General features: G+C 53.9%; 3 protein-coding genes and 1 long non-coding RNA gene across 8 annotated transcripts; 2 read left to right on the top strand and 2 right to left on the bottom strand.

The window, feature by feature from the left end:
- Window positions 1-267: 267 nt before the first annotated feature.
- Window positions 268-10,365, bottom strand: C2CD2L (C2CD2 like). Of its 2 annotated transcripts, none has more exons than XM_032360242.1 (14): window positions 9,587-10,365; window positions 7,488-7,583; window positions 6,997-7,116; window positions 6,718-6,828; window positions 6,514-6,630; window positions 6,308-6,419; window positions 6,057-6,165; window positions 5,003-5,067; window positions 4,786-4,913; window positions 4,513-4,687; window positions 3,720-3,821; window positions 3,458-3,594; window positions 3,085-3,370; window positions 268-1,844 (listed from the first exon to the last, which is right to left on the bottom strand). In XM_032360242.1, the coding sequence occupies exons 1-14, from the start codon at window positions 9,938-9,940 to the stop codon at window positions 1,633-1,635; spliced, it is 2,124 nt and encodes a 707-aa protein (XP_032216133.1). In that variant the 5' UTR covers window positions 9,941-10,365; the 3' UTR covers window positions 268-1,632. The 2 variants fall into 2 exon arrangements, with proteins under 2 accessions (XP_032216133.1, XP_032216134.1); XM_032360243.1 differs by having other exon boundaries at window positions 3,458-3,591.
- A 3,356-nt stretch (window positions 10,366-13,721) lies between these two features.
- LOC116600139 lies at window positions 13,722-15,891 on the bottom strand. Its single transcript, XR_004289516.1, has 3 exons — window positions 15,700-15,891; window positions 14,587-14,717; window positions 13,722-13,858 (listed from the first exon to the last, which is right to left on the bottom strand). It is a non-coding gene; the product is annotated as an uncharacterized LOC116600139 (long non-coding RNA).
- Window positions 15,892-16,122: 231 nt separating this feature from the next.
- Window positions 16,123-21,035, top strand: DPAGT1 (dolichyl-phosphate N-acetylglucosaminephosphotransferase 1). 4 transcript variants are annotated; one of them, XM_032360249.1, is made up of 9 exons: window positions 16,134-16,564; window positions 16,899-17,019; window positions 17,192-17,405; window positions 17,655-17,801; window positions 19,067-19,151; window positions 19,504-19,692; window positions 20,005-20,092; window positions 20,252-20,407; window positions 20,486-21,035. In XM_032360249.1, the coding sequence occupies exons 1-9, from the start codon at window positions 16,404-16,406 to the stop codon at window positions 20,549-20,551; spliced, it is 1,227 nt and encodes a 408-aa protein (XP_032216140.1). In that variant the 5' UTR covers window positions 16,134-16,403; the 3' UTR covers window positions 20,552-21,035. The 4 variants fall into 4 exon arrangements, with proteins under 4 accessions (XP_032216139.1, XP_032216140.1, XP_032216142.1 ...); XM_032360248.1 differs by having other exon boundaries at window positions 16,123-16,564; window positions 20,252-21,035; XM_032360251.1 differs by lacking the exon at window positions 16,899-17,019 and having other exon boundaries at window positions 16,490-16,564; window positions 17,208-17,405; window positions 20,252-21,035.
- A 718-nt stretch (window positions 21,036-21,753) lies between these two features.
- LOC116600137 (histone H2AX) lies at window positions 21,754-23,115 on the top strand. Its single transcript, XM_032360257.1, has one exon. The coding sequence runs from the start codon at window positions 21,857-21,859 to the stop codon at window positions 22,286-22,288; it is 432 nt and encodes a 143-aa protein (XP_032216148.1). The 5' UTR covers window positions 21,754-21,856; the 3' UTR covers window positions 22,289-23,115.
- Window positions 23,116-23,419: the final 304 nt, after the last annotated feature.

Genomic DNA, 23,419 nt, shown 5'->3' with positions numbered 1-23,419 from the left:
GGTACATTCAGGCTTTCTTTCCCCCGTCCAGGGCTCTGTCTGACATCTTGCAGCAGCTTACCTGATTCAAATCCTGGGTAAGGTCCCAAAGAACGGGAACCAGGAGTGTAGAATTTGCTAGCAGCCAGAACTCCCTGAAGCTTGGCCATATTTAGGAATGAAAGACTTTTCAGTATGATGAAACCTTTATGAGACTTCCCCCTCCCAATCTGTCTCTTGTGAGGCAACAGTTAGCACTTATTCAGCATTGACCATATGCCAGCAGACTAGTAAGCACTTCACGCATTTACTTCTCAGCCACAACCAAGTCATAGCTACTATCACAGTTCCCATTTTACAGATGAAAAAACTGAGGCACTCTGTGGTAACGTAACTTGCCCGAGGTCACACAGGTAATTAGAAGAGCTGAGACTCAAATCTAGGCCATCTAGATCCAGAATCCATGCTTAGGATCCTATCATATCCTGGAAGGAGCAACCTATTCAAGAAAGGGGAATGAAGATGCCTGTACGAGTTTTTTTACTTTTTTCTCTGATTGATGTTTTTTGCTATGACTTCACCCCTCAAAGACTTGTTCTCCCATCGTCTCTCCATGTATCCCTTCTTCCCTGCATGAACTTCTTAACAGACCCAACATGTGTGTTATCTATCCCACCACACTATCTGGGCCCCCCGTCCCTGATCTTCCCACCCTACCAACACCACAGCCTTGCTGCTCACTGACCTTTCAAAGGATAACCACTTTACAAACTCCAATTTGACTTTAATTTAATAAATTAAATTCCAAGCCATCACACAGCAATGGACATCATCATCTCCCAACACACAGAGGTGTAGCCCTGCTCTTGTGCCATTATCATCACAGTCTTTAATGAAGCCCCTGAAGCCATTTCTCTGGGGAAGGCTTCCACCCATCTCCTGGCTCCCTCCTTCCAACAGAGCCACTGCTCACGGAGAAGGCATCAAGTACAAAAACAGTAATAAAGGGGAGGGAAGGATGAGGAGCAGAAGGGGAGGCAGGGAGGTGGGGAGTACCTGCCCCCCTTCCGGGGCACCGGCCCGGCTTTCTGTGAGCTGCCAATGTCCCCAGAGGCAGACACTGGTGCTGGTCAGAGTGGGGACCTGAGGGAGACATGGGAGTCCTGTCCCAAAGGGAATTAACTGCCTACCCTCCTGGGACAGGAAAAGAAGGGTCACCTGGGAGAAATGCCCTCTCTGATCTGTTCGCTGAGGGTCCTGGACCACACATATAAATAGAAAAGAGAATAAATAGGGGAGGAAGGACCAGCTGAGGAGCTGAGCACCCTGGGGCTCCTCTGAGGGGCCAATGTCAACAGCAGGCAACCAGTTCTGAGGAATGCCCACATGTGCAGGGACGGAGCCCTCCTCTCACTCCCAGCCATCCACTCCCTCTTCGGCGTCCTCAGCAACGGGTGCCCGCCTGTCTCATGCTTCCCGTTGCAAGTACCCTTCCAACTGGCCCCACAGCCCAGGGTGCACAGGGCTTCCTGGAACCCAGAGGGCTTCCCTGGCCCAGGCTGTTGGGAATCCAGGAAGGGGAATGGAAGAGGATGTGGGGGGTGGGCTGAGAGGACTCCTGCCCTCTCCTAGCTCAGGAGGTGAGAAGGGCCCTCAGAGCTGGGGGCTGGGATTGCCATTGGCCTTGGGTTTGGATTTGAAGGAAAAGCGCTTGATAAGGCGGCGAGAAAAGCTGCCGGCCTTCTTTCGGACACTGGGTGTGGCCGTGGTGTTGGAGAGGTCGTCGTGTGATTGGCTCAGACCAGCTTCCTTCTGGCGAGGCCTCCGGCGGAAGATAAGCTTCGTGCCACTGCGCAGGAAACTCACTGTGGGGGAAGAGGGGAGGCTGAGGCAGAAAGAGGGGGCACAGCTCGCTTGGGGTGAGATGGGGAGCAGAGAAAGGACCAAGCGCGCAGGGGTTGAAGATACAGAAGCAGTTCCTCCGTCTAAAAGCCAGGCTTCCTTACAAAAGAAAGTAGAGACAAAATATGCCTTCTATCTTTCCTAAGGAGAAAAATGGAGGTGCTTATGGGATTCATGTGTGCACTGCTGGCTACTGCCGCTGAGCACCAGACTGACAACTGGGCTTCTACTATGGGAAGACAAAGGCTGAGCAGAGGGTACTCCTAAAAGCCCATAAAGTCATAGAAGGACAAGGTAGGCACTGACTCGTCAACCAAATTCCAGGATGTAAGCAGGAAGCGGGGCAGCTGGAAAACCTCAGGGAGGTAAATTCAGAACCAACATAATGAGAAAAGTGCTTACACAGCGGGCTTTGGACTTAGGAATCTCATTATCCCAAGAAGTGATGAAGGCTTAAGTCACAGTTAAATACATTTGTGGTTGACAGACTCATTGGCAGAGGGATAAAAATGTGGGGGGCAAGCCCCTCATCCTTAGAAGTGAGAAAAGCACCACGCCAATCCCTGGGCCAGCTATGTGGTTGCTAGAAGGACATTTCTAGAGTTGATCCCGGGGTAGGATTCCTTATACTCATAAGGAAGAGAGTACAGAATGGAAGGCGGCGGGGAGGAAAAAAAGAAAACCATAGGAGGGGCGCCTGGGTGGCTCAGTGGGTTAAGCCGCTGCCTTCGGCTCAGGTCATGATCTCAGGGTCTTGGGATCGAGTCCCACATCAGGCTCTCTGCTCAGCGGGAGGCCTATTTCCCTTCCTCTCTCTGCCTGCCTCTCTGCCTACGTGTGATCTCTCTCTGTCAAATAAATAAATAAAATCTTAAAAAAGAAAAGAAAAGAAAAGAAAAGAAAACCATAGGAGAGAACATATGTGCTTAGACCCAAGAAGAAAAGTGTAGGTAAAGAGAACGACTCCGGCCTCCCTTGCTGTCACTGGCGGCCTGTCAGACCCAGGCCAGGAGCCTAGGCAGTAAGTTTTCCTTCTCTACTCTGGCTTGGCTGAAACAGGCTGGGAACTCTGGGGATCCCTTAGCAGAGGAAGGAGAAGGCAAAACTGGGTTGAGAATCCCATTCCCCTAAGTGTCCAGTAGGACCCAGGTCCTGATACTGGGCATAAAAGAAAGGGAGGGGGTGCTGCCAATGTCTCCCCACCTTTGTGATCCTTGAGGCTGCGGGTCTCCAGCGCACCGGTAGACCCTGTTTCCGACTCAACGTCATCCACAGATGGCCTCTCAGAAATGTCCGAACGTGTTGTCTCATCTGCTTCCTGGACGCTGGTGGGGCTGGAGAGGGCATCGAGGGGTCCTGGGGACGTGGCTGGTGGGTCTGAGGGCGGGGAGGAGGGACCCCCACTGGTTCCTGCGTCCTCCTGCATGGAGGCGTCCAGGGATGCCGCATAGCCCAGAGATAGTGCCAACTCGTCCTGAGCAATGGGCACCTGGCAGGAGCGACATGTTTTAATGGGCAGGAGTGACCCATCAGGGCTTTCTCCCTATCCCAGCTCCTCTCCTCAGAGCCATGTTACCTTGGAAACGCCAGAGATGATAAGAGTGCTACGCTTGGTGGGTGTCTTTTTGGCTGCCCGCCCGCTGGGCTCAGTGAGCTGACGAATCGCTGTCTCTGCGACAGGGTCCAAGCCGTTGGAAAGGTGGCTCTCCCCTGCTGGGGGGGGTACAGAGGCTGGATAACCTGACTGCTCCCTGGCTCCTGGGTCCCACACAAAATGGCTTCTTGACTCTGGGGCCCCCGTGCCCTCCGACACTCACACCTCCCGATCCCCCACTCACGGCTGCTGCTGTGGGAGGTACTGCTGGGGCCGCTGCTCTCACTCAGCACAGTTGTCGTCTTCTCAGTCACCTCCACCTTGGACGGGGAGCGGGAGGGGGAGTCTGGTGGGTGGGGGAGGGTCAGTGAGCTGGGAGGTGCCTTAAAGTGGCCCCCACCCCCTACTGTATTGAGATGCAGGCTTTGGCTGACTCAGAGGGCAGGGGTGCCTAAGGGACAGTTAATCACACGGGTGATTAATAAGATGCCAGGGGGGCAAAAAGACACCACGGGAACCAATGGGAGTGCGGGGAAGGGTCGTGGGGCCCACCCAGGGCGTGGGGAGATGCCATGAAGATGCCTGGGGGCAGAGGGAGCCCCTTGGGACCCCAGAGATGGGAAGAATGTCATGGAGGGCCCCCAGGAGTGAGACAAGTATCACAGAGGTCACTGGGTTAGCTGGCAGATCCCAAAGGTGCTAGAAGGTTGAGGGTAGAGGGAGGGACAACTAGGTGCCTGGGTCTGGGGAAAGGGCTGGCAGGAGACCTGTGAAAAGACAGCAGGGAACGGGGGAGACAGAAGGGCAAGGGTCCTGCAGGAGGGCCCGGCAGACCCAGGATCCCAGGATGGTTGGCGGGAGAGGAACAGTGGGGAAAAGGAAGGATGTAAGGGGAGGTCTGAGAGACAAAGATTGTGGAAGGAAGTTGTGGCTGGAAAACAGGAGGAGCTGGAATTAGGGCTTCCCTTGCCCTTCCCTGCCCCACACGGGTCTGCAGCCAGGGGATCCTGGCTCGAACTGGGCTCCCTTCTCTTTACCTAGTTTCCCTTCTACACGGGGCCGGGACTGGACGGTGGTGACTGTGGTCACAATGGTGCCATCAGGCATGATGGTCCGGTCTAGCTCGATCTTCTTGGTGGGTGTGATGCTGGGGCGTGGAGTGGAGGGAGTTGGAGTGCCCAGGTTCCGGGGGGAACCCTCCTCATACTGAAGCTGCCCAGAAGGAGAAGAGCAAAGAGGCGGAACTCAAAGACTGCCCTTCCCCAGTCCCCGGTGTCCTCCGGTCAACCCCCCTGGGCTCAGCTTCTTACCTCTACTGCCATGGTGGCCGCAGGTCCCAGGGCTTTTCCCGGCCCAGGGGTGAGTGGGCAGACCTGTCTTCGGGACAGAGGTCTGGAAGGGGGGCCCACAGACAGTGTGATCTGGCCCAAGATTTCAGCTGGGGAAAGGGACAGCATTGTGAGCTGGGCCCATGACCAGGCCCCACTCAGCACCCAGCAGAGGGGCTCCTCCCTGCCCCTTACTCACAGTCTCCGCAGCTGCTGCTCTTCAGCACTTTGAGGCTCAGCTCCCGGCTCTGGGGGCCCAGATCCCTGTGGCCAAGGGGAAGTGAGGCAGGGAGGGTGACAATTAGCAAACCAAACCCACCCTCGAACTGATCACAAGCCAGAGGCAAAGAGGGATGTACATAAACAAGCAGGAACAAGGGCTCCAATTGGATTAACTCCTGCTCTCCAAAAATATTCTCTCTTCCAGGGGCACCTGGCCAGCTGAGTTGTGGAAGAGCACGTGACTCCTGATGTCAGGGTCATGAGATGGAGCCCCACATTGGGTGGAGAGATCACTTAAATCAATGAAATTTTTTTAAAAATGGAAAAAACAAACACCCTCTCTTACCAAGGGAATAGGACAGGGTTCTGCGCAGTACACTGGGCATGGATCCTCCCTGGTCTTGCCCTCCCTGTCTCTCTCTCTCTATGTCAAACCACCACCTTCCCTTTGCTCAGGCTGTTTCCTCTGCCAAAAACACTTTTCTGTCACATTCTGTTGAAATCCTATTCTTTTTTTTAAAGATTTTATTTATTTATTTGACAGAGAGAGATCGCAGGTAGGCTGAGAGAGAGAGGAGGAAAAGAGCCGGATGCGGGGCTCAATCCTAGGACCCTGGGATCATGACCTGAGCCGAAGGCAGAGGCTTTAACCCATTGAGCCACCCAGGTGCCCCTGAAATCCTATTCTTGCTGTAAGGTGTGGTTTAAATGCCACCTCCTCCACGAAGCCTACTCTGATCTTTATTAGCCCCCTGTGGGAATTAATCTCCCCCATTTAAGCATGCCCAGGGCAAATCTTGACTGGAGCTCTTATCCCATCTTCTTTAAGTACATCTGTCTCTGCCTGGAGCCGGCAATCAACTTGGTCATGTTCGTATCCCCAGGACCTAGGCCAGGGCCTGGCATACAATTGGGGCTCACAAAAGAGTATACTGACAGCAGAGCTGATTCATGCCAGAGCTATGCTGGAAGGGTTTGATCCTCAGTCTGCCCATGAGAGCAGGGGTGGGGGTGGAGGAGTCACTCCTTACAGGGCCAGGTCCTCGGTCCACTCCACCTCGGGACCAGCGCTCACGGGCTTGGTCCACTTCTGTTGCACTGGGTTGTCGAGCTCAGCTACACAGCACAGTTCCCCAGTGCCTGGGAGGAACCAGAAATTAGATGATGCTCAGATCAAAGACAGGAAGCCACTGAGGAATAATGAAGCCACACCCTTGGCAGAAGGGCAGGGAACACCTGCACCCATAGCCTTGGCAGTCCCCCAGCTGCTTCTGGCTCTTACCTTCCAACTCACTTCCCAGGTGAGATGCTCGAAGCTGCCGTAGGAATAACCGTGTAGGTCTGGAGATGGCAGGCTGTGCCTGGGGCACCATGGGTGGCTTCTCACTGGGCACCTAAGAGCAGAAGGAGGTAAAAAGAACAGGAATCCCAACAGAGCACACTGGGGACATTCCGCTTACAAACGATTTGCTTTGAGGACTTACTTACCGGGCCTCCAGGCACAGAGCAAGCCCTGAGGTTGACCATCATGGCCGGCTGGGTGCTGACGATGGCGTCCTCAATCAATTCTTCAATCGTGGAGAGCTCCACCTGCTCCTCGCCTCTCTGCATGGTGAAGAAACAAAGAGATGGGGCCCCCAGCTCTGCATAGCCTCCCTGCTCTGCCTCTTCCGCCCCAGCCTGCCCCCTTACCTCCCTGGCCTGCAGCTTGGGAAGCACCGTCAGGCTGAGGTCTGGGCGATCAGTAAAGGCCCAGGACACGAGCAGCCCCTCGTCAGGGATTTCCTCCAGGCTGACTTCCAACTGCGGGGGATGGACAAAGGGGTGGGTTGACTTGCCTCATGCCTCCAACTGACTCCCTACTCCCCAGGACCCTCCCTTCCCTGATTCTGTCCCAGAGAGGAACCCAAATGCAAGGCTGAGGCCTTGAACCACCCCCTGCCCAACTCGGTTTCCCACATCCCCCTCCACCTGTGTTGGTGGCAGTGTCAGAGTGACGTGGTAGGTCTCCATGGAGACGGCAGCGGGGGACTGCTGGGTCACAGAGACTGGGAACATCACCTCCTCAGCAGAGAGCTGGCAATGCAGCACCTGAGACCAGCAAGGCACGGAGGCAACGAGGGTCAGGTGTGATGAGAGGACGGGGGCTCAACCCTGCTTCGCTCTGCCCTATAAAGAGCCCACCCCACCTGCTTTTCCTTGGGACTTCACTTCTTTGGGGTCACAAGCCCATAAAAGAATTAAATAAAACCCAAAGACTCCCTGTCCAGAAAAATGCATATACATACACATGTGCCCCATTACGCATGTAATTTGAATGCGGCTCTCAGACCTCCCGAACCCAGTCCTTGGATGCCAAAGGCATTTAGAGACTCCAAGTGAAGAGCCCTCAGACTAAAAAGAACTCTTGGGATCAGCCCCCCCTCAGGCCCTGTGGAAGGCAGTGCCCCACAAACCCTTACCATGGTGCGGTCCGATTGGTCTACGCAGGTCACATGACTAATGCTGGCTCTGGGTGGGACCTGGGGCACCTCCTCAAAGGCGATTTGGATGGAACTCTGAGGGAGTAATGTGGACAGAGGCTCAGGTCTCTGGAGCTGCCCCCCACAGGGCTGGCCTGCTCAGTTATTGGCTGGGCCCTGGCACTGCGGAGGCTGCAGGCTGGCTGCTGGCCCCTCCTTGGCTCAGGGCTTTAGGACAGGAAGTGTTCCCCTAGAACCACACCCCTCTGGGGCCTGCAGTTACTAGGGAGAGCCGTGGAGCTAGACCACCTCAAAGATCAAATCACCTTGAGCAGAAGACCCTAGATTTCTCCTAGAATTATCAGGAGCCTCCCTCTTCTCCCCTCACCTTCTTCTTCATCCCCCAACCTACCCCCAAAGAAAGGTGTGCATAGAAAAAAATAGTAATAAAGGTTTTGGTTGGTACATCCATATAACTGGGGAGAGAGGGACACGGCTGAGCTAAGGGTAAAGGAAGCAAGGCCACTTAAATCAAGATAAGAGTTGAAGAAACGAGGCTAAGGCTTCTTCCAGATAAGTAGGATGCGGACATTCAAGGGTATGACCCTATCCATATTGTTGAGGTTGAAGACTAGCTCAGCATGGCCTTGGGGAACTTTCCCAGAGGGACTGGGAAGAAAAGCAAGCTCAGAGGGCTCAAGGGTCCGGGACCGAGCTAATTCCTCAAGGCAAACAGCAGGGTGGTATTAGGCAGCAGAAAGCTGCTTAGCTTAGGTCTTGAAAGAGCTTCCTAATTCTTACACAGCAATGGAAACAGCCTACTGAAGCACCATCCAGAGAGAAGATGGGAAGAAGAATTGAGGAGGGGGCACAAATTGAGCTGGCTGCCCTTCCTTGGGTCTTGGGATGGGAGGAAACAAATTCACGGGACTCATGAGCCTGGCAAATCAGAGAATACCAACTTCTCTGTTCCTGTTGCTGGCTTGTTTGAAGGCCAGGCCCAGGGAGATGGGGAGATGGATGCTTGGAACCCCAATCTCCCCACCCCCTGCAAGGGAGGCCAATGTCCAGCTGAGTCAGCTGTCCCGAGGAGCCACTCCTGACCTAGGGACAAGGTACAGGAAAAACTGGGTGGAGGGATGAGTTCAAGATGTGGACTAACAGAAGCCGTCTGGCTTTCTGCTGGCTAGCTGGACAGAGGAGACTGGGCAACTTCTTGTGTGGCCACGTTTGCTTCCAGGCATCTGGGGAGCTAGCAAAGCCCTAGTGGGAGCTGGAGCTAGAGAACCCTCTGGGCAGGAGGCTGATAGACAGTGAGGGCGAAGAGAGATCATTGCGCCAGGATGGGAGAGGGCCCCATGACAGGGAGGCCTCTACCTCCCACCCTACCTCAGTCTTATGACCACGCTTCCTGCCCTACTTCCTGGGAGACCAGATGCCCATGGTGCAATGGGAGGAAGTAGGTTGGGCTGGTTTGTGACTGACCCTCAAGGGGCAGCTCCAGGCTCATCCACTGAGAGGGGCAGAGATCTGCTCTCCACCTTAACACCTTTTCCTCAATATATATACTGCAGGTCAGCAAAAAGGAGGATGTGCTAGTCTGTATCAGTAAAATTACTAAAGGCTTGGCGGGGTTGGTAATTCAGGCTCCTTGGGGATCTATCTGCCTGGTCAAACCAGGGATTAGGGGCATGAAATGTTAACTGGGTGTGGTGGCATGAGGACCAGGCAAATTCCTTCCGCAGGTGCACTTGTTTCCCTGCTATCCCTGTTCCTCCAACACAGCCAGCACCCAGGCTACACGGAAGTGCCTTCAGGCCCAGGGATTAGCGTTGCTATGAGAACAGCAACTTGTGCTGGGGTTTGGAGCCAGAGAGTACCTCCACCACAGAATACAGAATATGGGACATGGTTAGATTTCCACAACCTCCAGCCTCACCTGCACCCTTTTCTCTAATCCCAGAGGGGAAGAGAAGCCATAGGGTTCTCCAGCTGATCCCCACCCCCATCTGGCCCTCCAGGCACAAGCAGACCTCCCTCCCTCCCTTGGAAGGAAAGGCTGAGTGAGGGGAACACTCAGGTGCTCCTTTCCAACTCACCCCGTCCCTGCAGGCCTGCTCGTTCAGCGCTCGCACCCAAGCCCGTTGCCAGTTCTCTCGGAAAGACTTGAAGGCGAAGAGCGACGCCAGGAGGCCCCGGACGCCCGGCTCCTCGGGGGCGCCGGCCCGAGTCGGCCGCAGCCGCAGCAGCGAGCGCCATACGCCCAGCTCCCGCAGGGAGCCCGCGGGCTCCGCAGCTAAGGCGGGTCCCGGGCCCCGGCCCCCACGGGCCCGCGCCAGCCACAAGCCCCGGGCATACTGTAGCAGCCAGCCAAACACCGTGAGCAGCGAGGCGGCGAAAAGGATCAGTAGAGCCGCCCAGCCCACGTCCTGCTGCCACCAGCCCGGATCCATGCTCCGCGCGGGCTCCGATCCGGGCCCCGGCTCGGGCTCAGCCGCTGCCCCGGGGGAGCATGGCCCGGGCGGGCCGCGGGGCGGGGGCGGGCTCCCCCGGGGCTGGGCGCGCGCGGGCTCGGGGGCTCTGCGGAGCTGGGTGTCCGGAACTAGCGGGTGCCACACACAGATCGATGAGAGGAGTCCTGGGGGGTCGCGACGTCGGGGTCCCTCTTTGCGCCGGCCGGTTCCCTCCTTGGTTGGTCCGGCAGTCCGACCTGGGTTAGTCTCCGGCCAGCGCCCGACTCCTCCCACGGCGCGGGCCCTCCCGGACCCGGGCGGGGACTCGTCTGCAGAGACGTGGGGGATCGAGGACCGGCACCGGCTCCGGAAGGGCTGCGTGCGCAAAGCTGACACTGACAACACGGCCGGCGCCCCGCCCCCCCCGCCCTTAAAGGAGCCGCACCCGCGCTGGGCGGGGCTTGGCGAGCCCGGGGCTCCAGGGCTTGGAGGAGGGCGGGAGGACCACACAGAGTGGAGGAGGTTCCGGGGTTGAAAATAGGCGGGATCTTTGACCACCCCGCCCCATACTGAAATCGGGGTACTCTCCTTCCCCTGAGCTCACAGCAGGAGTAACTTCACTCACTTGAGATACCGCCTCTGATTTCCTCTGCGCAGCTTAGATTTCTAGTTTAGACGCGTTGTGGGGGTTAAGAAGGACCTGAACCCCGTGGATAGCGTCGCCCCCTTCTCTCAACACCGTCAGGCTCAGCACCTTCCCATTTCTTGGTCTAAACAAGGCCCTGGATAAATAAGTGCAGAGCATCCCTCCCAGATAGAAGTGCCTGGCAGTAGTCCAGGAGATACTGACCGGAAAGAACCTGAACCTGGTAGACTCTGAGAATAGAACATGGAATATTAAGCCCCCTCCACCACCACCACCTCCCTCCCACTAGGAGCTGGGATTCAGGAACACCCTATTAACCTCCTTGCTAGTGTGGGTTTGTTCTGGAGATACTTCCCAAGCCTGGGGCTGTTGCTGTTTTTAAAAATAATATATTTCCATAGTAACAGCTCCTGCCTATGGAGCACGTGTAGAAGAGGTGGTAATGAGAAGGGAGCTGGCAGTGTAGCAGTGGACTATCAATAGACTCAGCCAGAAAATGTGATGCCATCCAAATATGTGATATCCCAACAAACACACACAAAATGATGCTACAGGTACACTCTGGCCTAAGGATCCATCCTTTCTCCTAGATTTGGGGGAGTCGATTCCATCTGTATAGGACAGGGGCTTGTCATTTCCCTCTGAAGGGAGGGGGAGGGAACTCTTGCAACAGGATTCAAAGGAACCCCCATTCCCCAAAAGACCCTTCTTCTCCAGCTACATATGGCCAAGGGTTCAGCTCCCAGATAGGTAACAGGGAAGGTATTAATCTCTTTCCTCAATACAGTCAGTAAGTCCAAGGAATGAGTATCTGGGAATACAATGCCTTCTGAAGTGTGGGGCTGCAGAGCTAGGCAGGATCTGGCAGGTCAGCAACAGGGTTCCTGAACCAGAGGAAGCGGTGGGGTAGCCTGGGATGCTAGGAATTCACTGTAAGGAACGATGGGGAGATGGCTGGTGATGGACAAGCCTTGCTATAGCCCTGCCCGTGCATCATCACTGGACACCAAAAATCATGGAAGATTCCTAGCATTTTTTAAAAGTTTATTAATTTTTAAAAAATTAATCTCTACACCCAACATGGGGCTCAAACCCAGGATCCTGAGATCAAGAATCTCATGCTTCTCCAACTGAGCCAGCCAGGTGCCCCGAGAATGAAGTTTCTAGTCATAAAGGGAGAAAAAGACATGCAATGAAGGGAGGAGAGAACTCAGGGCCAGACCCCAAGAGTAAGCTGTTATTGGGCAAAATGGCTAGAGCTAGGGAAGCAGGTTATATAAGAAGTTGCCTAGGTGCACATGCAGACACTCCTCCCCAGGAATCCTTCTTCAGGAACCCTCCAACCTCCTAGGGATCTCAGTTCTCTGAGTTCTTGGATTTATTTCCTGAACTCCTCCACTAAGCGCTGGGCTCTGGGTGGCCACATACTGCTTCATGGTTCAGTCTCACGTGAGTCTCCCATGTTAGCCCCACTACTCTTCCTTCCACTTGTTACTTAGATCTCTAGCACTTATTCTGTCTTAAAGTCTAGCTGATTGTTTATGTCTGCTTTTCCCACTCACGAGGAAGCTGCTTTAAAGTGGTAACCCTGGGGGCCCCTGGGTGGCTCAGTGGGTTAAGCCACTGCCTTCGGCTCAGGTCATGATCTCAGGGTCCTGGGATCGAGTCCCACATTGGGCTCTCTGCTCGGCGGGGAGCCTGCTTCCCTCTCTCTCTCTCTCTCTCTCTGCCAGCCTCTCTACCTATCTGTGATCTCTCTTTGTCAAATAAATAAATAAAATCTTAAAAAAAATAAATAAAATATAAAAAATAAAGTGGTAACCCTGTTAGGCCACTTGGGTGGCTCGGTCAGTTAAACGTCTGACTTCTACTCAGGTCATGACCTTGGTGTCCTAGGATTGAGCCCCATGTTGGACACCCTACTCAGCGGGCTCCCTCCCTGTTCCCCTTGTCTCTCTCCCTGGCCCCCCTCCTCCTTCCCCTCCCCTTGCTCATGCTCTCTCTCTCTCTCATTCTCTCTCTCAAATATAAAAACATCTTTGGGTCCCTGGGTGGCTCATCATTGGGTGTCTGTCTTTGGCTCAGGTTGTGGTCCCGGGGATCTTCTGGGATGGAACCTGCTCAGTGGGGAGCCTGCTTCTTTCTCTCCTTCTGCCTGCTGCTCCACTTGCTTGTGCTGGCATGCTCTCTCTCTCTCTTAAATAAGGAAATAAATAAAATATTTTAAAAATATATATAAGATCTTGGGGAGCCTGGGTAGCTCAGTTGGTTAAGCGTCTGCCTTCCGCTCAGGTCATGATCTCAGGGTCCTGGGATCGAGCCTTGCACTTCTCCCTCTCCTGCTCCCCCTGCTTGTACTGACTCACTCTCTCTGTCAAAATAAATAAATAAATAAAATCTTTAAATATATATGTAAAATCTTAAGGAAAAAAAAAAGAGCGGGGACCCTATAAGGGCACCTTGGTGGCTCAGTTCAAGTCTTGGTTTTGGCTCAGATCGTGATCACGGGGTTGTGGAACTGAACCCCATATCAGGTTCTATGCTCAGCGTGGAGTCTGCTTGGGATTCTCTCCCTCTCCCTCTGTCCCAACCCAATAAAATAAAACAAATAAATAAAATCTTAAAAAAAAATAAAAGAGTGGGGCCCCTGTCACAGTCATCTGTCTTTTCTCATATTCAACCAAGATGCTTTAATATGCTAAAGCAGACTCTGCTGGGGGGAAGGGGAGTGTATTTATATCATTTTGTGTCCCTGCAGTACGTAAAAGTTTCCCACAAATATAGTAGGGATTAGTAAATCCTTTGTAATTTTAAGTCTAACAAGACATTCCCTTATACATGCCAACACTAAGAATTTCTATATTGTTTGCATCTTTTGAAAGCTCATGTTATCTCAATGGAATGGGAGATCTTGGGGCTTGCTTTTCAGCTAACAACTTTTTTTTTTTTTTTTAAAGATTTTATTTATTTATTTGACAGACGGAGAGAAACAGAGAGAGGAAACACAAGCAGGGGGAGTGGGAGAGAGAGAAGCAGGCCCCTCACTGAGCAGGGAGCCAGATCCCAGGACCCCAGGACCATGACCAGAGCCAAAGGCAGAGACTTAACGACTGAGCCACACAGGCACTCCTAACAATTTCTGATACACTGTCAGGGGAGAAGCAGGAAGAAAAGGAAAAAGTGACTCACCTGCTTGGAAAGAGCCACAGATAGGGTCCTGCAAGTGTCATTGCCCCAGACTATCCAAAGCTGTCTCATGGACTTTTTAGGCACTGTAAGACATATTTGGGACAGACTTTGACAGGCAATCCGACTTAACAACAGATTGGCCTTGCTCAGTGGGAGGCACTCAGGGCCTCCAAGTAGGAGACAGGCATCTCAGATGTTGTTTACTCAGCCCAAGAAACCAGCAGAAGCCACCGACAACTCACCTGATCTGTGAATTCTAGGACCAGCTTTAACATTCAGGCAAATGTTTGAATTTTTACCAGGAAAGGCACAAAATTTCAAGTGTGGCCAAGTCCTATGTTTGTTTCTCCTAATTAGGCTGATAATCAACTGGGCATATTCCATCATGGGAACAAAAATACTGTAATGCCAGTAGCCCAGTAACCATGTTCTGATAGTAACATGTATACTGGATGAGGAATTTCTAGTGATTTGTCTTTGAACAAGTCCCCTCCCAACCCTGTTCCAGTGGGGGTTGTACGTGGGTTGGGAGTGGCTAATGATCTCTGGAGAAAAGTCAGAGGTTCCTGATGCCAGATTGGAAGGAAGATCTATTATGACTGAACTCCTAATAAGGAAGGAAATAGATACGCTGTCCCTCCAACCTCCAGGGAGTCTCAGCCTGCTCCTGATCAACAAGATAACTGAATGCTGCCTCCTCTGAGGCTCCCACAAGCTCCTCCTTTCCACCTGCTCCTGGAGTCTCACTTCCCCTACTTGGGAGGCCCTTCCACTCTTACCACCTACCGAAATCTTTGGAGAGACTACTTACCTTCCCTGGTCACAACTAATTGCTCTTTCCATGTGCTCCAATTGCCATTTGTCCTTCTTTAAGGCACAGACTCATTGTGTGGATGCCTTGTATACATATATCTCTGTGTCCTTAGCCCCATGGGGTATACTCTGTGGAACAGAAAACACTTGCCTCTAGGGAGTTTCCAGTCTAAAAGACACAAATGCATGTATGCATGCGCACGTGCGTGTGTGTATGCACACACACACACACACACACACACACACTACCTGTGGGATAAGAGGTACTGAAAATCTGGTGGAATACTATCAAGTATGTTACTGGGATTACTATATGTATATTAAGTATATTTCATACATATGCAGTTTTTGTTGCTAATTAGAGCTGCCTTCAAGTAGGAGGGACATTTAACACGTAGTTTTTTTTTTTTTTTTTTTTTGAGAGGCAGGAGAGACCATCTTCGGCCTAAAAAGAGTCAACCTGACTTCTGGATTTCTGAGAGCGGACAAAGTGAGGGGATACTTAAGTTGTCTCCGTAGTCCCAGATGGTGGTTATCTCTCTATGGAACATAAATCATTTTCCACTGAGACCCCACTGGTGAATGAAAGGGAATGAAGCTGGTGAACTGTTATTTGCAAGGACACAGGTGCCAAGCAGAAGGCACGGTAACCTGGAGGAAGAGGGCCCGCAGGAAGGCACGTGTGGGGCTGAGTCTCTTGCTTCCTTAGACACAGCCTCCCCTCCTCGATTTGGGAGCTTGGCACAATGGAGGACCAAGGAAAAGCCAAGTCCCGGGTTAAATTCAAGACCGGAGGGCACTGCCAGTCCCTTCAGTGGTGAAGTGCCCCGCTGGGTTGCTGGGCAACTACTGCTGCTGCGGGGGCAGAAGTAGGTGGGATGATGAAGGCAAAGTACCTGACTCGAGGACAAGGAAAACATGGAGTAGGAGGAGTGGGAGGAGTGGGAGGAGTGGGAGGAGTGGGAGCAGTGGGAGCAGTGGGAGCAGTGGGAGCAGTGGGAGCAGTGGGAGGAGTGGGAGGAGTGGGAGGGACTTATCAAGTGTCTCGGCTTTAGAATTTGCAGCAGCTTCTGAAGTGTAGCTGCGTTCCCGGGAATTAAGCTGCGTTTACCTTGACTTCCGACTACGTTGGCAACAGGTTTTCTACCGCGAGCAGGAGAGGCTCCTCACCCTCGTCCCTCCTGCCTTCCCCGTTGCTTCCAAGAGCCATCTTCCCCGCTCCAGGGGTAGCCCAGAGGAAACGCGGGGTACTGGCCCTTTAAACGTGACCGGCTGCGGCCGGCGGACCTAAAACTGACGTGTAACCAGGAGTAAGCGGTGTCAGACACGTGGGACAGGAGGTGTTCATCTTGGAACCGGGCAGAGTTTGTCCGGTTCGGGCTATACATTTTAAATATGGCGTTAGGAGAGTATCCGCTTTTGTTCGTCTGTATTTAGTTGTTTTCCCAGTACCCTCGTGGTGAACACTCTCAAATAAAGATAGAGTTTAAAGAACAATTTGGGTTCCCCTTCTTTACGTGCCCATATTAAAAATGGCCGCCGCCGCCTTCCAGGACGCTGGTTGCTCTGCGAACAAGATCCGGGAGGAAACACTGGGTATGCAAGTGCAGTGGGGGCACAGCCGAGGTTGCGCTGTAGAGGCTCGCGGGAGTCCTGAGCGCGCCTCAAGTCAGAGTTGTTAGGTTTCGTTCAGGCTGCTGTGGGAAGACCCAGCCTGTGGGGAGCGGCCACTCCTCTCTGCCGGAGGCTCAAGGCTTCCGCCCGGCTTGTCCGTTAGCTGAGGAGGTGGCGGAGCGGGGCCCCTGCCTGGTCGTCATGTGGGCCTTCCCGGAGTTGCCAATGCCGCTACTGGTGAATTTGATCGGCTCGCTGCTGGGATTTGTGGCCACAGTCACCCTCATCCCCGCCTTCCGTGGCCACTTCATCGCCGCGCACCTCTGTGGCCAGGACCTCAACAAAATCGGCCGGCAGCAAATGTGAGCGGTGGCACCCGGGTACCGGGCGGGAGGCAAGGGCAGAGGAAGGGGCCCGCAGGGCACGGGCGGGAACTGGGGTGCCTGACCCTGCGGAGACGGAGCCCTAACTCTGCCGACAGCTCGGGATTCTGGGAGACGAAGGGCAGCACTGGCTAACACTGGGAAGGGATGTTGTGGTTGAGGGGACCCTCGGGTGTATCAGGGATTCCAGCACTGGTGGCCTTCCCCACCCCCTTTCCTCCTTAGATGGGCCCGCACTGGTGTGCCCGCACTAGTGAGTGACCACGCCCCCTTTCCTCTCCCTCCGCCCCCTCCCTTTGCTGCTGGGCCACAGCCCAGAGTCCCAGGGAGTGATCAGCGGTGCTGTTTTCCTTATCATCCTCTTCTGCTTCATCCCTTTCCCTTTCCTGAACTGCTTTATGGAGGAGCGGTGTAAAGCCTTCCCGCACCATGAAGTAAGTGGGTGAGTGGGGGCGGTTGCTTGTGGCCGGGGTCTGGAAGCTACCTAAGAGAGCTGGGGTTGTTTGGGTTTGGGTGGAGGGGCTGAGGAACGAGCAAAAAGACAGGTAGTTTTGAAAGGTGAAGCGGGCGCAGGTTTGAGCTGTGACCTGCCCGAGCCTCCCCCAGTTTGTGGCCCTGATAGGTGCGCTCCTTGCCATCTGCTGCATGATTTTCCTGGGCTTTGCGGATGATGTACTGAATCTGCGCTGGCGTCATAAGCTGCTGCTGCCTACAGCTGCCTCACTACCTCTTCTCATGGTCTATTTCACCAACTTTGGCAACACGACCATTGTGGTGCCCAAGCCTTTCCGGCCCATTCTTGGCCTGCACCTGGACTTGGGTGAGTAGCCCTGCCACTGCTGACCCTGTGGCCCCTACTTCAGGACACCCTCACCCTGGGAGATACCTAGCAGAGCATCATTCCTGGTACTCCAGATTCTCTTCCAAGTGTCCCTGACTTGTCCCTGTGTCTTCTAAGATCCTTTCTGTTGGTCCTTCGTCCAATCCTCTGTCCCCACCACTTTTTTTCAGTAGAATGTCCTTAAGTCCTCATTTCTATGGGTGGCACACTTCTGTCTTCTTCCCCCAGGGATCCTGTACTATGTCTACATGGGGCTGCTGGCAGTGTTCTGTACCAATGCCATCAATATCCTAGCAGGAATTAATGGCCTAGAGGCTGGCCAGTCACTAGTCATTGCTGCTTCCATCATCATCTTCAATCTGGTGGAGCTGGAAGGTAGGTGGGATTGGGAGTAGGGAGAGAAGAGAAGTCTGAGTGCTAAGGAAGTTGCCTGATACCTGGCTTTGAGGAGTTCCGGGGGAAAAAAGCAATATATGAAGATATATTAAATGTTAAGAAAGAAAAATAGCAGCCCTGTCATTTTTAGTTGGATTGGCACTAATAGGTAGGCCATAGTCTTTTGTTGAATGTAAACCATTTCACAGAACTTCTAAGTCAGACAGCGTCAGTCTATGACCATGATACAGAGTAATACAGAGTAAACCCAGGTCCCTTCCTAAACTTGTCCAAGTATAGACAGAACCACATTTTGTGCATCCTTCAAAGATGACTAAGGTCTCCCTCTTCTGGCTAACAGGAGCAATTGCTGCTTCCTTCTGATACCAGTTCCTCATGTTTTTTAGACAAAACTGAAATGCTCACTTACACAATTACTTCGATTGACAGCACCCAGTCTAGGGCAAAACTCCACCCCCTTGCTTTCTCCCCAGAATCACTAAAAACAAATCCTCCTAATACCTCCTTACTGAGGCATCCCATGGTTGCCTGTGGTGTGTGGTCTCCAATGTTTCCCTTGTTACAAGTCAGTAAACCCAGCTTTGAGTGCAGGTGTGTTTCTGGTGGTCTTTGGCTGATGGATATCAATGCTTATTAAAACTAACCACTTTTAGGGACGCCTGGGTGGCTCAGTGGGTTAAGTTGCTGCCTTTGGCTCCGGTCATGCTCCTAGGGTCCTGGGATCGAGTCCCACACTGGTCTCCTTGCTAGCGGGGAGCCTGCTTCTCTCTCTGCCTCTCCCTGCCGCTCTCTCTGCTTGTGCGCTATTTTTCTCTCTCTGGCAAATAAATAAAATCTTAAAAACAAACAAAAAAAAACAACCACTTTTAAAGCATTATCTCATTTAAATTTTGTAACATGTGGCAGGGGTTCTTGTGAACCATATTTTATAGTGGAGGAAACTGGGGGCAAGAGAATTTAAATATGTCATGATCGAGGTCACACAGGAAGTAAAACTGGTATTCAAACCTAGGTCTGACTGATCTAAACTAAACTGAAGACAGTAACCCATTTAGGAAGGGTTCATGAACTAGAGTGGAATATTAGGAATTGCCTGGGTGACAAAAAAGGCGTAGTGAGTTCTTGAATGTGACTTGGGAGACATGGAGAGTACCCCTTGTGACAGAACTTAGAGACAAAAATAGGACCCAGATATGCAGGGAAGTACTATCAACTTCTCCTTTCATTTTCTCCTGCTTCCAAAGGTGATTGTCGAGATGATCATGTCTTTTCCCTCTACTTCATGATACCCTTTTTTTTCACCACCTTGGGATTGCTCTACCATAACTGGTAAGTGGGCCTGTGGCTAGGGGGATAGCTATGTGATTGTAGAATGAGTATGGTCCTGGTCATGACCCAGCTCCTGGAGAGGCTAAACCTGCGCACACCTATGTTGAGTGTTTTCTGGATCTCTCGTTGGAAATATTCTTCAATTGCTCCCTGCCCAGTCGCAGTTAGAAAGAAGTGGTGTGGAGCCCCCGGAAGAGATGAATGCAGGGCCTTGGGTCCTGGACAGTTGCTGGAAGAGCTAGAGTCTCCTCTGGGCCAGAACTAGAGTCAGGGCTAGCCCAGGGCCCAGGGGGTGGGAGAGAATAGATGGATAGTGCCTCCACCACTGGCTCAGATCCTCTCCCCCACACAGGTACCCATCACGGGTGTTTGTGGGAGATACCTTCTGTTACTTTGCTGGCATGACCTTTGCCGTGGTGGGCATCTTGGGACACTTCAGCAAGACCATGCTACTCTTCTTCATGCCCCAGGTGTTCAACTTCCTCTACTCACTGCCTCAGCTCCTGCATATCATACCCTGCCCTCGCCACCGTATTCCCAGGTAGCCACTTTGGGGCTTGAAAGGGACATCGTAGCTTTTTCACTTGGGATGCGTAAAGCCAGCCTTATACATCTGCTGTGCAAAGGGAGTGGGCCCAAAGAAGGGCTCTTTCTACATGGTTAGCCCTTCTAAATTACAGAGCACATTCACCTACATAATTTAATTAGCTCTGATCACACAGTAGTAAGCAGAGCCAGAAATAGATCTTAGATCATTTGATGCCATGTTTGGTGCTCTTCCTATTAATTGACCACAGTGAGGAGAGTTCTTGGAGTAGTGGCCCAGTCACATAAAGCTCTCTTCCCCCTGCAGACTCAATACCAAGACAGGCAAACTGGAGATGAGCTATTCCAAGTTCAAGACCAAGAACCTCTCTTTCTTGGGCACCTTTATTCTAAAGGTAACAGGGTAACAAGGAGGTAAGGCTCTAGGCCGTCATTCGGAATTCAGGGACTGGGGATCCTAGGCCTGCATCAGATCCAAGGGGAGTTTGGAAGTACGAAGCAGATCTCCATTGCTGAAGCAGAGTTGAAGTTTTCTCCACCTCTGGCCCCTCCAGGTAGCAGAGAGCCTCCAGCTAGTGACAGTGCGCCAGAGCGAGCATGAGGATGGTGGCTTCACGGAGTGTAACAACATGACCCTCATCAACTTGCTCCTTAAGGTCATCGGGCCCATGCATGAGAGAAACCTGACCTTGCTCCTGCTGCTGCTACAGGTGTGGTCAGGGAAGGGCTTTATAGCTCCTTGTTTCCCTTTCTCCATGGTTCTGACTCTAGTGTGTTTCTCCTCACAGATCCTTGGCAGTGCCGTCACCTTCTCCATTCGGTACCAGCTTGTCCGGCTCTTCTACGATGTCTGAGTCCCCCGATGCTTGCCCTTTACTGGACAGTCTGCAGGGTTCCTGACTCAGGCCAACCTCTTTCCTGACCAGGAATGCCTCCTGGCCCAGGCCTCTACCCACCACCTCTTCTTCTCCCCGAGATTTTATACTTAGTGATTCCGTTTCGCTGTGATTATTGACATCTTGGGCATGACTTGCCCTCTACTGACTGTTGGACTTTGCCTGTGGCTTCCTTCAGCTGCCACTCTCCCTTTCCATCCCGTCTTTACAGCCTCCTGAGGTGGGATACTGCCACTTTTATGCAGTTACCCACGACTCGGACTCTCAAGGAATATGTTGGGCCTGGGGATAGAACCCTGGCTGGGGGATAGGGACACAGGCTTTAAAATTACTTGATATTTGACTATAAATTAAGTATTCTGATTAGTAAGGGCAGACTGCGGGGGTGGGCGGGAGCCAGGTGCTCCCAGTGGTGACAATAAAGTGTTGTCTTTTTCTTGTTGTTGTTCCTGTAGGTATATTTCCTATATGGGCATTTGAGGGTAGGTTGGGAGGGTTGGTGGAGCCAAAAGGATGTCCATCCCTCTGCCCAGTCCTTTTCCTTTCAGCATAGCAGGCTCCTTGTAACAAGAAGTGAACAGAAAGAACTGAGATCAGATGGAACATGTTGAATAAATATTGAAATCCTCACACTTCAAGTGGCGGGGAGAGCCATAAGGTTAAAGTTACCTTTGTCTTGGTGTGGGACAGAACTTTTTGAGGGGCACAGAGGGAAGGGATCCCATTTCCTCTCTCTTTCACTTTCCCTTTGCAGGGTGGGAGGAGGGAGAAAGAAGGAGAGTGACTAGACCTGGAAGGGAAGGCAGTGGCGCAGACCCCGTTCCTTTAAAAATCCTAGGCCCTCACAGATTTCCCAGAGGCTCTTGGGGTGGCTCAGACTCCACCCTCTCTGTCTTCCGGTTCTGGGCTCCAGCTGTAGCGTTTAAATCTGGCGCCCTTCAAGTGGATTGGCTCGCTCAGGGAGGGGTTGGCTGGCTGCGTGCTACCACTCCTCCTCGCCTTTTTCCCCGGGCAAAAGGTTTTCAAATTGGGCCAATCGGCGGGCGCGCTCCCTCAGCCGTGGCGCGTCACGGAAGGGTTAACTGCAGCCAACCGGAGGCGGGTATTCGAGAAAAGAGCCAATCAGGAGGGCGCGGAGGTGTGCCCTGGGGGCTTATAAGGGCGGCCCCTGGGCGCGCGCGGCAGCAGTTGGACTGCGGCGGGCGGCAGTTCGTTGGTTCGGTTCGAGGCGTCCCTTTTCACCGCTCTTCTACCTCGCGCAGCATGTCGGGCCGCGGCAAGACCGGCGGCAAGGCCCGCGCCAAGGCCAAGTCGCGCTCGTCGCGCGCCGGCCTCCAGTTCCCAGTGGGCCGCGTGCACCGGCTGCTGCGGAAGGGCCACTACGCCGAGCGGGTCGGCGCCGGCGCGCCGGTGTACCTGGCGGCGGTGCTCGAGTACCTCACCGCGGAGATCCTGGAGCTGGCGGGCAACGCGGCCCGCGACAACAAGAAGACGCGGATCATCCCCCGCCACCTGCAGCTGGCCATCCGCAACGACGAGGAGCTCAACAAGCTGCTGGGCGGCGTGACGATCGCCCAGGGAGGCGTCCTGCCTAACATCCAGGCCGTGCTGCTGCCCAAGAAGACCAGCGCCACCGTGGGGCCGAAGGCGCCCGCGGGGGGCAAGAAGGCCACCCAGGCCTCTCAGGAGTACTGAGGGGCGCCCGCGCCGCAGCCGGCCCCCCATGCCACCACAAAGGCCCTTTTAAGGGCCACCACCGCCCTCACGGAAAGAGCTGAGCCACGTCGGGCCTGGGGCGGGTGGCCGCGGCGCTCGGCTCCCCCTCCCGCGTCGCCGCCGCCGCCACCGCCCGGCCCGCCCCTCCCCCGCGCGGGCCCGCCGGTTCTCGCGCCCGCTGCCGCCAGGCCGGGGGGCGGCCCGACTTGCCTGGCGCAGAGGCCCTAGCGTCGCCGCCGGGAGAGGGCCGGGGTGCGCAGCTGCCCGCCGCGGCGCCCGTGACTCAGCCGCCCGGGCTCCGGAACCGCCGATGGGCCGCAGGGAGGCCGCGGCGCCTCCTGGAAGAGCTGCTCGCCGCTCTGACGCAGGGCCGAGGTGCGCGCCGAGGCCGGGACTCTCCAGACGCGGCCGGGAAGAACTGTACACTGTTGGCCCTGGCGCCCCCCGCCGTCTGCACCCGCAGGCCGGACGCTTCGGGGACCGCCGCCTGGGTCTCGGCGGGGGAGGGGCGGGGGCCCTGGTTTGCGCCCCGCGGGCAGTGGGGACCGCAGGAGGTGTGCGCGCGCCCGCGGTGACCGCAGCTGGGCCCTCCGGCTCCGCCGCTCGCCCCACTTCCCTCCGGGCCACCACTCCGCGGGCCACGCACCTCCGTACCAGCACCGGCCGGTTCGCCCGCGTCTGCACTGAGCCTCCGATTGCTTCGGAACTGGAATCTCGCAGCTACAACCCACCCAAGACTAGGACCCTACTGTAAAGGGGAGTTTCAGATGGACTAATTTTGTTTATTAAAGGATTTTTTTTTTTTTAAGCAGTGTCTATTGTCATTCTTTAAGAGTTTTAGCACTGGCGACTTTGTAGACTCCTATTCTGAGGGGGGGGTGCGCGGGGGTTGGGGACTCCTTGATACACGGCCCACCTATCGGATGTCCATATGGGCTAGCTGGAGAGGGGCAAGTCCTACGTTTCTCCGTTCACCACTTTAATGGGAGACCATTTGTTGTTTGAAATGAGAACTGTGGCAGGAACAAAGAACATTCCAGGAGAACTTTGCACAGAGGTCCCAGCCTCTGAAGAGTACAGGCTTTGTGTCTGTCCTTATCTTTGCTACAA

Source organism: Mustela erminea, chromosome 9 (assembly GCF_009829155.1).
Source record: "Mustela erminea isolate mMusErm1 chromosome 9, mMusErm1.Pri, whole genome shotgun sequence".
In the NCBI taxonomy this organism is placed as follows: domain Eukaryota; kingdom Metazoa; phylum Chordata; class Mammalia; order Carnivora; family Mustelidae; genus Mustela; species Mustela erminea.
Note: the sequence above shows the minus strand (reverse complement) of the source record. Positions and strands in the feature narration are given on the sequence as shown.